General features: G+C 53.0%; 1 protein-coding gene across 1 annotated transcript; it reads right to left on the bottom strand.

The window, feature by feature from the left end:
- Positions 1-3,211: 3,211 nt before the first annotated feature.
- FARSA (phenylalanyl-tRNA synthetase subunit alpha) lies at positions 3,212-12,061 on the bottom strand. The gene is made up of 13 exons (XM_082652337.1): positions 11,894-12,061; positions 9,924-10,061; positions 9,739-9,837; positions 9,532-9,650; positions 8,383-8,475; positions 8,169-8,297; positions 7,977-8,092; positions 5,213-5,297; positions 5,002-5,101; positions 4,741-4,909; positions 4,533-4,610; positions 4,256-4,370; positions 3,212-3,583 (listed from the first exon to the last, which is right to left on the bottom strand). Exons 1-13 carry the CDS (start codon positions 12,038-12,040, stop codon positions 3,445-3,447), a joined length of 1,527 nt encoding a protein of 508 aa, XP_082508463.1. The 5' UTR covers positions 12,041-12,061; the 3' UTR covers positions 3,212-3,444.
- Positions 12,062-13,231: the final 1,170 nt, after the last annotated feature.

Below are 13,231 nucleotides of genomic sequence, written 5' to 3' on the forward strand. Positions count from 1 at the left end.
GAGTAGTAATAACAGTAATGAATTAATAGTGACAACAATAATAGTAACTGGCACACAAGGAGCCACAGACTGGGAGAAAATATTTAACTTGTATCCAGTATCTACAAAGACCTCTTGCAACTCAGTGAGACAGAAAAACCCCAGTTAAAAAATGGGCAAAGGGGTCTTCCGTGGTGGCGCAGTGGTTGAGAGTCCGCCTGCCGATGCAGGGGATATGGGTTCGTGTCCCGGTCCGGGAAGATCCCACATGCCGCGGAGCAGCTGGGTCCGTGAGCCATGGCCGCTGAGCCTGCGCATCCGGAGCCTGTGCTCCGCAACGGGAGAGGCCACCAACAGTGAGAGGCCCGCGTACCGCAAAAAAAAAAAAAAAGGCAAAGGATTTGAAATGGTTGGCCAAAGGCCCTGAGGTCTGAGCAAGCTCAGTGCCTTTGAGGAGTAGCCAGGCTTGGTGGCGCGAGCAGGGCTTGGGGGAAGCAGTGGGTGAAGGATGAAGGGTTGGGACTTTGTCCCAACTGACTGAGAAGGAGATGGAGCTCCGCTTCGGGACACCTGTCACATTGCTCACGAAAGGGAGACAGTGGGAATCTGCTCACATCGCTCAGCCCTTCTGTGCAGGGCTCTGTCCCTGGCCACACACTAGAGCACACACCTTAACACCTACGTTCTGGAGAACTGGGTTTCAATCTGGGCTCTTCCCAATGGGGGTGATCATTAAACTGCCACTCACTCTCAAAACCCATCTTTGTCTAATAGCAAGGTGATAAAATCTAAAACATGAGACTATTATAAGAGTTTCAGGGATAAACATTTGGAACACATTAAGAGTTTAATAAACAGTGGCTAACAGTATCTTGTGGCAAAGCTACAAGTTATGCGAGATGCATCTTCCTGCAGCATCAGATTTGAAGAGTTGAGGATTATCTACTGGGAAAAATCTCTTTTTTTTTTTTTTTTGGTACGCAGGCCTCTCACTGCTGTGGCCTTTCGCGTCGCGGAGCACAGGCTCCGGACGCGCAGGCTCAGCGGCCACGGCTCACGGGCCCAGCCGCTCCGCAGCATGTGGGATCTTCCCGGACCGGGGCATGAACCCGTGTCCCCTGCATCGGCAGGCGGACTCTCAACCACTGAGCCACCAGGGAAGCCCCTCAGACTTACTTTTAAGCATGCATACACAAACACACTGGCACCAAACCAAAACAAAGGCAACACAGAAGATGCAGGATGATTTTTATGGTGCACAGTCTGTGTAACATTTGAAAACATGCAAATTGAAACCGTGTCTTGTTAAAGTGACACATATAAGTAGCAACAGTTTAAAAACACATGAGAATAATAAATACCAAATTCAGGAGGCGGCAGCCTTAGTGGGCTGGGGGCAAAAGAAACTAGGACAAGCTCATAGGGTCTTCAAACCATTAGTCGCACAGATCTAAGAAATGAAAGATCCAAAGCAAATATAATCTATGCTCAGATTCGAATGAACTAGGGGTGGATTCTTGGGTGTTTACTGTATTATGCTTCATATTATACATGCTTCACCCTCACCAGCCTTTACTTTTTACATGGCTTCTACCCCTCCCCCATTTCTTTATCTGTTCATCCTGTCTCTCATGCCTCCCCAGGTCCCTCCCCACCCCCACCCCACGTCAGCTCCTGAAGGCAGGGACCTGAGCCAGCTTTGCCCACTGCTGGGTCTTCAGCTCATGAACACTGCTGGCACTTAAGAGATGCACGTTTCAAACTATTACATTTAGAACAAATGGACAACAAGGTCCTAATGTATAGCACAGGAAGCTATATTGAATATCCTATGATAAACCATACTGGAAAAGAATATTAAAAAAGAGGGATTCCCTGGTGGCACAGTGGTTGAGAGTCCGCCTGCCGATGCAGGGGACACAGGTTCGTGCCCCGGTCCGGGAAGATCCCACATGCCGCGAAGCGGCTGGGCCCGTGAGCCATGGCCACTGAGCCTGCGCATCCAGAGCCTGTGCTCCGCAACGGGAGGGGCTGCAACAGTGAGAGGCCCGCGTACCGCAAAAAAAAAAAAAAAAAAAAAAAAAAAAGAAAGAAAAAAAATACTAAAAAAGAATGTCTATATGTGTATAACTGGGTCACTTCACTGTACAGCAGAGATTGGCACAGCATTGCAAATCAACCATACCTCAATAAAAAAACTAAAAAAATAAAGGTGTACATTTATTGAATGAAGGAATATTTTTCTGTATTCCTGGATTATTTAATTATAAATAAACAAAAGATTTGAGTGAGGAGCCCTTGGAAGATTGGTGCCCCCAGGCCCTGGGACCAGCAAAACCCATGGTCTCAGCTGACTGCCAACTGCCCTGGGTATAAAAGTGGCCTCATGGTTACATAAAAAAATTGTCTGTTTCCAAAAGCGTGCTGCCCCTGAAGATCTGGGCTGAGCGACGTGGTGACTTGGATTGGCTTTGAAATATTCCCATAGAAACAGGTGTGAGATGCTGCTCACTGTCCAGTGTGAGTGGTGGGTTCATGGAGCTTTATCCTACTCATTCATCTCTATTCTGGGCTCATTTGAAATCCTTGAGTTGTTTTTTTTTTTAAGAGTAGTAATTTTAGGGGGACGAGAAAGGGGTGAATGTGTGGAGCACAGAGGACTTTCAGAGCAGTGAAAATACTCTCTATGATACCATAATAGTGAACGAATACACGTCATCATACGTTTGTCCAAACCTACATACAACACAGGGAATCAACTGTAATGTACACTATGGACTTTGGGTCATTATGATGTGTCAAGGCAGGGGGTTTATAGGAAATCCCTTTACCTTCCACTCAATTTTGCTATGAACCTAAAACTGCTCTTAAAAAAACAAAAAGGGCAGCTTTAAAGGCTTAGCTTGCTATACGCCCCACCCCACCAATGCTGGCTCCCAGTTGGTGGGAATGCTGACTCCTGGGGCCCCGACGCCCGCCTTGGCCTCCCCTTCCCAAATGCCCCTTCCACAGGGGTAGGGGGTTCTGTTCCCTTCACCTAGAAGAACCTGGCACCAGGAGGTAAATCAGTAAATGCCTGATGGAGCTAGTCTTCCCTGGAGGGATCTGGCTCAGGCTGGCCAGGGGTTCCTGAAGATCCAAGACCTCCAACCCACCACGCCTCACACCCGGGGCTCCAGCACCCCTCCACCCCTAAGGAAAGGCACCAGATGAGGGCAAGTGCCCACTTTATTAGCCAGAAGCTGGTCTGCAGGGCTCCCCAAGGCCCACCCTCACAGGTGGACAACAGAATGAACCTGCTACCCGCTCCCCTGTCCCTGGGACCCTGGGGCCAGTGGGGAAGAGGAGATACCAGGGGCAGGGGGACTGGCCTCACAGAGGCCTCGTAAGTACAAGGGGGTCACTGGCAGGGATGCAAAGGGCAGCAGGGTCTTGGGGAAGGCGGCCTATCCAGGGCGGTTCGTGTCATGCGGCCTCCTGTGTCGACGGGGGCCCCCGTTCGGCATCTAGGCGGCACAGGGGACTGTCGTACACCATCTGCAGGTTCACCTTGTGGCCCACCAGCTCCCGGATATTGTTGATGCCGTATTTGATCATTGTCGGGCTTGGGAGGGGGGACATGACATGGTTTAACATGAGGTCAGGTCATGCTCTCTTCTGATCAGAACCTCTCTTATCACCTTCCTTGAGTAAAAGCCCAAGTCCTTCCTGGGGCTCAAAAGGCCCTGCTCAACCTGTCCTGTCACCTCCCCACCCTCATCTCCTCCCATTCTCCACCTTCACTCACTCATTCCCTCCAACCACACTGGCCTTCTTAGTGTTCTCCAAACACAGCAGGCCCACTCCAGCCTCAGGGCCTTTGCACTGGCTATTCCCTCTGCCTGGAACGCCATTCCCCAGATATCCTCACGGCTTACCAATTCACCCATGTTCAGTCTTTGCTCAGATGCCACCTCCTCTGAGAGGCCTTCCCTGACATCTCCTTAGCCCTCCCTGCTGTGTTTTCTCTATAACACTGCTTTTGGACATACTTTAAGCTTTATTTGTTATTTATCTCGCTAATTATCATCCTCTGTGTTCCACTAGCACCCCTGGCTTCATGGAAGTAGAGATGTGTATGTCATAATCACAGCACAGGACTCAGTACACAGCAGGTGCTCACTAAGGGTTTCTCAAATGAATGAACGAATGAATGGGGCTGAAAGTCTGCAGGCCCCCACGCCTGGCAAGCCACCTGAGTAAGGCAGCCAATACTCTAAGTGGTTTGGGTACTCACCGCTCAAGGGAGAGGCCCCAGGCAATGACTGACACATTCTCAGGGAGCCCCATGGGCAGCAGCATCTCGGGGCGGAAGATCCCAGAGTTTCCAACCTCCACCCACTTCTTCAGGCCTGTGAAGGCACGAGAACGATGGGGCGGCTTGTGTGGGTGATACTGGGCCTGGCAGTTAGCTTGGGAGGTGGGGTGTGGGCTTGGCAGTGACGGGGACCTGGGCTGAGCCATGGACAGCCTGAGACCTCCCTCCCTGTCCCAGTACTGGGTTCCACCCTGACCTTGGTGGTAGCTGAACACTTCCATGCTGGGCTCGGTGTAAGGGTTGTAGGTCGGCTTGAAACGCAGCTGGGTGATACCTGGGTGGGGAGGCAGCCAAACAGAGTGGGGGTGGGGGTGGGGCAAAGGGGGAGGAGAGGGGCAAAGGGGGAGGGTCAGGCTGACGACCAAGGCATCCTCCTGCTTGCCCACCCCAGCCCGCCTGCTCACCCAGCTTGGTGAAGAACTCCCGCAGGACGCCCATGAGGTGGCCTAGTGTGAGGCCGTGGTCAGCCACGACGCCCTCGATCTGGTGGAACTCGGCCAGGTGCGTGGCATCTAGGGTCTCATTCCGGAACACACGATCAATGGAGAAGTATTTGGCCGCTGTGAAGGGCTTCTGGAGATGAGAGGCAGGCCAAGCCCGGGCATGGGTGAGAAGGTCAGCATGTCAGCCCTGGCCCCTCCAACGCTGCCCAAGCCCTGCCACACCTTCTGGGCCAGGCGGTAGAGGGCGCGGGCGCTGGCCGACGTGGTGTGGGTGCGCAGTAGGTTTTTCCGAGCCTCGTCCAGTTTCCAGTTGTATTTGTACCTTCAGAGGGACATACAGGAAGTCCATGATGCAGCTCACGGCCCCCAACCTCTTTCCCCCGACACCCCTGGGTGTCCTGCCCAGGACCCAAAGTCCTGGGTCCTGCCTTACCCCTGTGAACCGTAGCCGCCTTGAGAGTGGGTCCGCTTGACGCGATGGACATAGTCCATTGGGAGCTGCTGGGCCTGGGCTGGATCTGGGCAGGACAGAGCAACATCTGGTCAGTCAAGGAGCATTTCTCAAATAGCCACCGCACTGAAAACAGATAGTGACACAGGCAGCTCCCTCCCCCGCCCTCCACAGCTGCCAGAGGGTACCTGGGAACACCTGAGTCAGTCACAACTCTCCTCTGCCCAGAACCTTCCGTGGTCCCATTTCCTCTTTTTTTTTTTTGGCCATCCTGCACAGGACTTAGTTCCCCAACCAGGGGTCGAACCTGTGCCCTAGGCAGTGAAGCGCAGAGTCCTAACCACTGGACTGCTGGGGAATTCTCTCCTCCCACTCCTAACTGATCAGTTCCTCCAGCCACAGGGCTTCCCTGCTGATCTGTGAGCATACCAGGCATGTGCCAGCCTCAGGGCCTTTGCACTGGCCATTCCCTTTGCCTGGAACTTTCCTTCCCCAGGCATAGCTCCCTCCCTGACCTCCTTCTATCTTTGCTTAAGCAGCCTTCATTTTATTTTTAAAAATATTTTATTGGGGCTTCCCTGGTGGCGCAGTGGTTGAGAGTCCGCCTGCCGATGCAGGGGACATGGGTTCGTGCCCCGGTCTGGGAAGATCCCACATGCCGCGGAGCGGCTGGGCCCATGAGCCATGGCCGCTGAGCCTGCGCGTCCGGAGCCTGTGCTCCACAACGGGAGAGGCCACGACAGTGAGAGGCCCGCGTACCGCAAAAAAAAAAAAAAAAAATTTATTTATCTTATTTGGTTGCATCGGGTCTTGGTTGCAGCAGGCATGCTCCTTAGTTGTGGCAGGTGTGCCCCTTAGTTGTGGCTCGCCAGCTCCTTAGTTGCAGCATGCGAACTCTTAGTTGCGGCATGCACGTGGGATCTAGTTCCCTCACCAGGGACCGAACCCGGGCCCGCTGCATTGGGAGCACGGAGACTTTTTTTTTTTAATTAATTTATTTTTGGCTGCGTTGCGTCTTCATTGCTGTGGCGGGCTTTCTCTAGCTGCGGCGAGCGGGGGCTACTCTTCATTGCGGTGCACGGGCTTCTCATTGCGGTGGCTTCTCTTGTTGCAGAGCACGGGCTTCAGTAGTTGTGGCATGCAGGCTCAGTAGTTGTGGCTTGCAAGCTCTAGAGTGCAGGCTCAGTAGTTGTGGCGCACGGCATGTGGGATCTTCCCAGACCAGGCATTGAACCTGTGTCCCCTGCGTTGGCAGGCGGAATCTTAACCACTGCGCCACCAGGGAAGTCCCAAGCAGCCTTCATTTAATTAATTTAAAATAAATTTATTTATTTTATTTATTTTTGGCTGCATTGGGTCTTATTGCTGTGCGCAGGCTTTCTCTAGTTGCGGCGAGCGGGGGCTACTCTTCGTTGTAGTGTGCGGGCTTCTCTTGTTGTGGAGCACGGGCTCTGGGCACGTGGGCTTCAGTAGGTGTGGCTCGTGGGCTCTAGAGCACAGGTTTAGTAGTCGTGGCGCACGGGCTTAGTAGCTCCGAGGCATGTGGGATCTTCCCGCACCAGGGCTCGAACCCGTGTCCCCTGCATTGGCAGGCGGATTCTTAACCACTGCGCCACCAGGGAAGCCCGCGGCCTTTAACTTAAATTGACAGCGTGCTCCCCCACCAACATAACGTCAATTCCCCCATCACATTTACTGCCATCTTTCATTGCCGGGTTTACAGCTTACTTAGAATTAAATGCATATCTCACCCAACCAGGATATGCGGGCCTCATCAGGGCAAGGATTTCTGTCTCATTCCTGGCTGTGACCCAGGTGTTTCACAGAGACTTTGGCACACAGGAGCTCAGTCATAGGTGCAGACTCTATGCTGTACGAATGTGCAAGTTCTTATGAGTCCCTTCCAGAGACACAATTTTAGTGCACCTGAAAAGCCTGACATCAAATCCCAGCCCCACCGCCTATAAGCTGCGACCCTGGGCAAGTGATGTCCCCTCTCTGAGACCTAATTTCCTCATTTGCAAAACAGGGCTAACAGTCTACTTCCTATAGTTGGTGGAAAGATTAGGACAGTGACAGCTCAGTAAGTTTTATATATATATTTTTTTTCTTTTTTCTTTTTTTTGGCCACACTACATGGCATGTGGAACTTCCCTGACAAGGGATCAAACCTGCGCCCCCCTGCAGCGGAAGCGGAGAGCCCTAACCACTGGGCCACCAGGGAAGTCCCATGGCTCAGCAAGTTTTGGATGCTGAAATGATGACAATGGCGCTGCTGCTCCTGGCCAGGTAACAGGCACCCAACAGCCTCATCTGCCCTGCTGGTGGGGGAAACAACAACCATTTTGGAAAGTCATTCAATTTCAGAGAGTACTAAGGACTGTGGAAGAAAGAAAGAACTGGGAAGCAATGTTGAAGACTAGCAGTGAGGAGCTTTTAGAACTTGGGGGGACAAGGGCATGTCAGGGTGGCCTCTCTGAGGTGATATGTGAACAGAAGCTTCATGCCAGAGCCTGCCATGAAGACCTGGGAGAAGACAGTTCTCGGCAGAAGCCACAGCACAGGCAAAGGCCCTGAGGTGGGCAGGAGGGGAGGTGGAAGAAGATAACAGAAGTTGATGATAGCAGCTCACACAGGTTTGTCGGCCACACTGAGGAGGATGGAGTTTATCCTGTAAAACGGTATGCCACCCCAAAAGGTTCTGTCCAGTCCTGGCACCTCTGATGGCGCAGCGGGGCCCACCCACCTCGCAGGAAGAAGGTGTCATGCTGGTCCCGTGCTGGGTGCTGCTGGGGCTGGAAGAGTGCGTCAAAGTTCCAGAAGGAGCTCTCAATGTAATTGTCGGTCGGCATCTCGGTGAACCTGGTGGGAGACACAGCCTGACTGTCCTGCCTGTGCCAAGCAGGTGGGCTAGCCCCACCCCTGGCCCCATGCTTACCCCATCTCCAGGAAGATCTGCCGGAACTGGGTGCGGACCTTGAGCAGGGGGTGCAGGTGGCCGCTGTCAGGGAGGACGCCATGGGCCGAGAAATTGTAGGGCTTGAAGGGCCGATCCCGCCAGGAGCCACTATGGGGAGATGCAGGGTACATGGGTCTGGTGGGGGCTGCCTACCACACCCCCATCGGCCCCCAGCTCTGGGGCTACCCCCTACCTGGAGATCATCTCTGGGCTCAGCTCTGTTTCCTGCTTGGAGATGCTGGTGCTAAAGGCACTGCCTTTGCTCACCCAGTAGGTCTTCAGGTTCCTGAGGCCAGAGGACAATGCTGTTACCTCCTCCAAGTGGTTTCCCTTGACCTCCCATCTGATGCTGACCCCAAAGTCACCCACCAAGTCATTCTGCTGTATTTCCTTCCTGACACTTACCATCTCCAGAATCCTCTTAGCTGGCCCCGACCTACATCCCTATGTTCGTGCAGTTACTCATTCAACAAACATTTACTGAGAACCTAATGTGTACCAGGGTCTGTTCAAGGCACTAGGCATATAGCTGGGAGTGATAATAATAGGTCAAGTTTAGAGAGTTTACTCCACACTAGGCTCTGCTCCATAAAATCACCCCATAATCCTGTGTGAAAAGGAGCCATTTTACACATGCATAAACAGAAGCTTGGACAGATCAGGTGACTTGGTCAAGGTCACACAGCTAGCATATGACAGAGCTGGGACTTGAATCAGGCAGCCCCATTCCAGTCTTTTTTTTTTTCTTTTGGCCACACCATGCAGCACATGGGATATTAGTTCCCTAACCAGGGATCGAACCCAGGCCTCCTGCGGTGGAAGCTCAGAGTCCTAACCACTGGACCACCAGGGAATTCCCAGTTTGTGTTCTTATAACTGCTAGGCCACTGCTACGTGTGCTCAAAGGAGTCGTCAGCTCTGTGAGGGCAGAGCCCCCAGCCTGTCCAGGTCCCAGCAGTCATAAACTTTCAGACGGTGCTTAGGACTGTAAAGGAAGTCAACAGGGCACAAGGGATGGAGGCCAGGAGTGAGGAACTTTTATGGAATTTGAAGGGAGGAAAGGGTGTCAGGGTGGCCTCTCTAAGGTGACACATGAGCAGAGGTTTGATGTCAGAACATGCTTTGAAGAAGAGCAGGAAGCTCTTTCTCAGCAGAAGGCACAACAGAGGCAAAGGCCCTGACACGGCATGAGCCTGGCGTGCGTGCTCGACAACCACAGTGTGAAGGGAGGCTGAGAGGAGACTGATAGCACCCTGGCCCAGTGTGGGCAGAATGGCTCCCCTTCTGCTCCAGGGCCATGCAGGTGACACAGGTGTGAGCCGGGGGGGCGGCACCCACTCACACTTCAGTCAGCAGCTTCCTCTTCCTGAGCTCGCTCCTCTCCTTCTCTCCCAGCTTCTCGGCCTGTCCACCCTGGACCAGCTGGAGCCGCCGCTGCACCTCATCCTCCACGCTATCCACCTGCCACAGTGATGGGCATGAGGGGCCGTGAGGGCAGGGGGCCCAACTGTCCGACTACCTGTCCAACTACCGCCCGGCAGGGACTCACCACTCTGAACACCCGGGGCCCGTCGGCAGCACTCTTGTCCACTCGGATCCACTTGTTGGACATGGCCTTGCTGAAGCCCACCTTGCCACTGGGCAGTCGCTGTGGGAGCAAGGCTGCAGTGAGGGGGACACAAGGGTCGCCCTCATCCCAACACCTCCCTAGGCCCTGCCCACTCAGACTCCTACCATGAGCTCGCTCTGGGGCAGGCCCTCTGGGGGGACGCTGCGAAACACCCGGGCCTCATGGCTGCCTTCCCGGGCAATCTCCTCGCCCTCAGCGGTAAGCTCCCAGCGCTTGGTGGAACGCAGCTCAGCCTCGATTATCTGTAGGAAAACAGGGGGACACGGGCAGGGACAGGGTTCAGGTCCAGGCACCCCCTTGCCGCAGCACTGGGGACGCGGGTCAAAGAACAGCCTGTGATGCCAGCTTTGCCTCTCAGCTGTACCACTTCCCAGCGGAGTGATCTTGCCTCGTTGAGCCTCAGTAGATCTTTTGTGACATGGGAAAAATGACAAAAATGATTCACACCTCCCAGGGTGAGGTAAAGTACTGAGGGTATTACCTGCCTGGCAAAGAACAAATCCTATCACTTTTGAACCTGGGAAAGATTTTTTTAAAGTCTCGGGTGAAATGATTTATTTCCACACTTACATGCATCTCAGTGTAGCCAGACGTCAGAGAAGAACCCAGGCTGCCCACATTACACACAGGAACCCTAGGCTCCCCTTTCGTTTTAATTCCTAGCTCTGCTCCTCTCTTGCTGTGTGACCTTGGGAAAGTTGCTTAACGTCCCTGAGCAAATTTTCTTATCCATGAGAGAAGGGTGTGGTGGGTTCTACCTCAGAGAGTTGTTTTGAGTAACTAAATTAATACACAGAAAGGATGCAGAGCGCTTAGTATGCAGCAAATGCTGCATAAATATAACTACTACTACATTAATATCATCGTCATCATCCTTACAATGAACCCCATTAAACTGCCAACACTTAACCCTCAGTAGCCTACACAAATGTCACTTTCACATCCATCAAGGTACTGTCATCCCATACACCATAGCTTCAATCCCTTTCTGCACTGACGACCTCAGGCTTCAAATCCAGGTTTGCCTGTTCCTTCTAGTGACACTGATCAAGATTCTGACCAGTGCTTAGAAGTTGTCACATCTGCAATATGGGGATAATAACAGTGCCATCAACTGAAGGGCACATCAAAGATTGGATGAGGAATAAATCTGAGGCCAGAGCAGGGCACATCATGTAAGTTTGATGTTTTCAGCTATGTTTTTTGAGTCCTAGCCTCATGGATCCAGCCTGCTGGGTGACCCACGGGTCGGTCAGCATCCTCCCCCTCTGGCTCCATCACCCTTCCCTTGTCCAAGTCAGAAGGCTGGGCTTCATCCGAGCTACCCCTACATTTCCATGAACCTTATTTCATTCCTTCACCTGAATCCCTTCTCCATTCCAGCTGCCTCCCTACAGCCAGGGACCATACCCTGTAGTTTGGGGATGTGCCAGCCTCTGCCACTGCCCCCTTGCCTCCAGTCCTGCCCGCACCGATCCTTTCCAAGAGTGATGTAGGCAGTACACACATCTCATTGGCTCTAGCTCCTGCCATGGCCCCCCAGTACCCCTGTGAAATAAAGACCTACAAGGCCTCGCAAAATCTGGCTCTGCTGGGTCTCTCTCACCACTTGTGCCACCTCCCTACCCCACTGTTCCTTAAAGTGCCATGGCTTTTCTACTCAATGCAGAAACCCGACTCAGCTGTCATCTCCTTTGGGATACTCTCCCTGATCCTCAAGGCTGGGTCTGCTAACGCCTCTGAGTTCCCCGTGCTTCCTCCATCACTCCGGTCACTTGAGTATATCCATTATACCGCAGCCTGCGTGAAGGCGGCGACTGCGTCTTTCTGGTCCACCATTCTCCTCTCCACTCCCTCAACACTGATCATGCCTCAATGGACGTTTACTGCATGAGGAACATCCGTACCCCGGGGCCCTCACTCGGTCCTGACTCCCCCCCTGCGCACCCTGGGCGGGACACATACAATTACTCCTAACCAGGCCTGAGATAATCTGGCCTGGAGGCAGAGCCCTCCTGGCAAGGGAACCGCAGGTGCAAAAGCGAGGAGGCCCGGCATCACCGGCCCAGCTCACCTCACCCAGCGCCTGCAGGCTCTTCACGGCGCCCACCACGGTCTGATGCTCTACGCCCAGCTCGGCCGCCAGTTCAGCGCTGTCCAAGCCGCCATCGGCCGCCTCCAGCCGCTGCAGCAGCACCTCCGCCACCGGACCGTCTGCCATGACTGCTCCCAGGGCGCTCGGCGTGCGCCTGCCGGCGGCCAGAACAACCGGAACCGAAACCGGAACCGGAACCGGCGCCGGGGGGCGTACACCGTCATCTTGAGTGTGGCAGACTATGCTGCAGGGCTCGGGTGCCGCCATCTTGAGCGTGTCACTTGAACTTAAGAGGGGGTTAGGGACCCAGTACTGGCTGGACTGGTGGTTTCTTGTTGACCAGAGAGGTCAAATTAATACCATCAAAGACAGACTCACAGCATTGTTTTAAGCTGCACCCAGCCTCACCAGCAGGGGCTGTGTGACCTTGGACTTCCCCCTCTCTGGGCCTCAGACCAGTCCTCCCTTGGGGATTCTTTCTTACCCCCACAGGAGGGCTGTGGGTGGTGGACTCCAGATATAGTCATCCTGCTGATGTCAACTACTTTTATTTTTTCTATTATTGTTTTAAAAATCTATTTATTTGGTTGCACTGGGTCTTAAGTTGCAGCTCTCCAGCTCCTTGGTTGCAGCACATGGGCTCCTTAGTTGTGGCTCCAGGGCTCCTTAGTTGCGGCATGCATGTGGGATCTAGTTCCCTGGCCAGGGATCGAACCCAGGCCCCCTGCATTGGGAGCACGGAGTCCTAACCATTGCACCACCAGGGAAGTCCCTGATGTCAACTACTTTTAAATTTTAAAAGGGAGTCTGGGTAGGGACCAACCCTATTTATAGAGGGGAGAAGGACTCAATAATAGTATATTATTGAATAATATATTCAAGGTTGCAGCTAACCTGTATGGACGTTCTCCCCTGTGCCCAGCCCAGTGCTAAGTGCTTCAGGTGTCTTACTTCATTTTCCCCAAAACTGTATGATGTAGATACTGATATAATATATATTTCACAGATGTGAAAACTGAGGCTTGGAGGGTGGTATGCCTTGCCCAAGGTTCTGCAAGGAGCTGGTGGACAGTGTCAGAAATTATAAACACTCCAGAACCTGCCCCCTCCTCCCCATACCCCTGCTCTGAGAAGACCAATGTCAGGAAAATAATTTGTAGTATAGATCAGTGCTGTCCTATAGAAATATAATTCAAGATACTGGGAATTCCCTGGTGGTCCAGTGGTTAGGACTCCACTATTCCACTGCAGGGGACACGGGTTTGATCCCTGGTCAGCATGCCGCAGCTTGGCCAAGACAAAACAAGAAATATATTT

This window comes from Grampus griseus (assembly GCF_964374135.1).
Source record: "Grampus griseus genome assembly, chromosome: 3".
In the NCBI taxonomy this organism is placed as follows: Eukaryota; Metazoa; Chordata; class Mammalia; order Artiodactyla; family Delphinidae; genus Grampus; species Grampus griseus.

Excerpts from the sequence above, each read along its gene's own strand:
- FARSA (XM_082652337.1), bottom strand. The coding sequence starts at position 12,040 with ATGGCAGACGGTCCGGTGGCGGAGGTGCTGCTGCAGCGGCTGGAGGCG. Across the intron at positions 9,838-9,923 it reads TGCCCCAGAGCGAGCTCATG|CGACTGCCCAGTGGCAAGGT; the intron begins GTAGGAGTCTGA and ends TTGCTCCCACAG. Across the intron at positions 8,093-8,168 it reads CAGATCTTCCTGGAGATGGG|GTTCACCGAGATGCCGACCG; the intron begins GTAAGCATGGGG and ends GTCTCCCACCAG.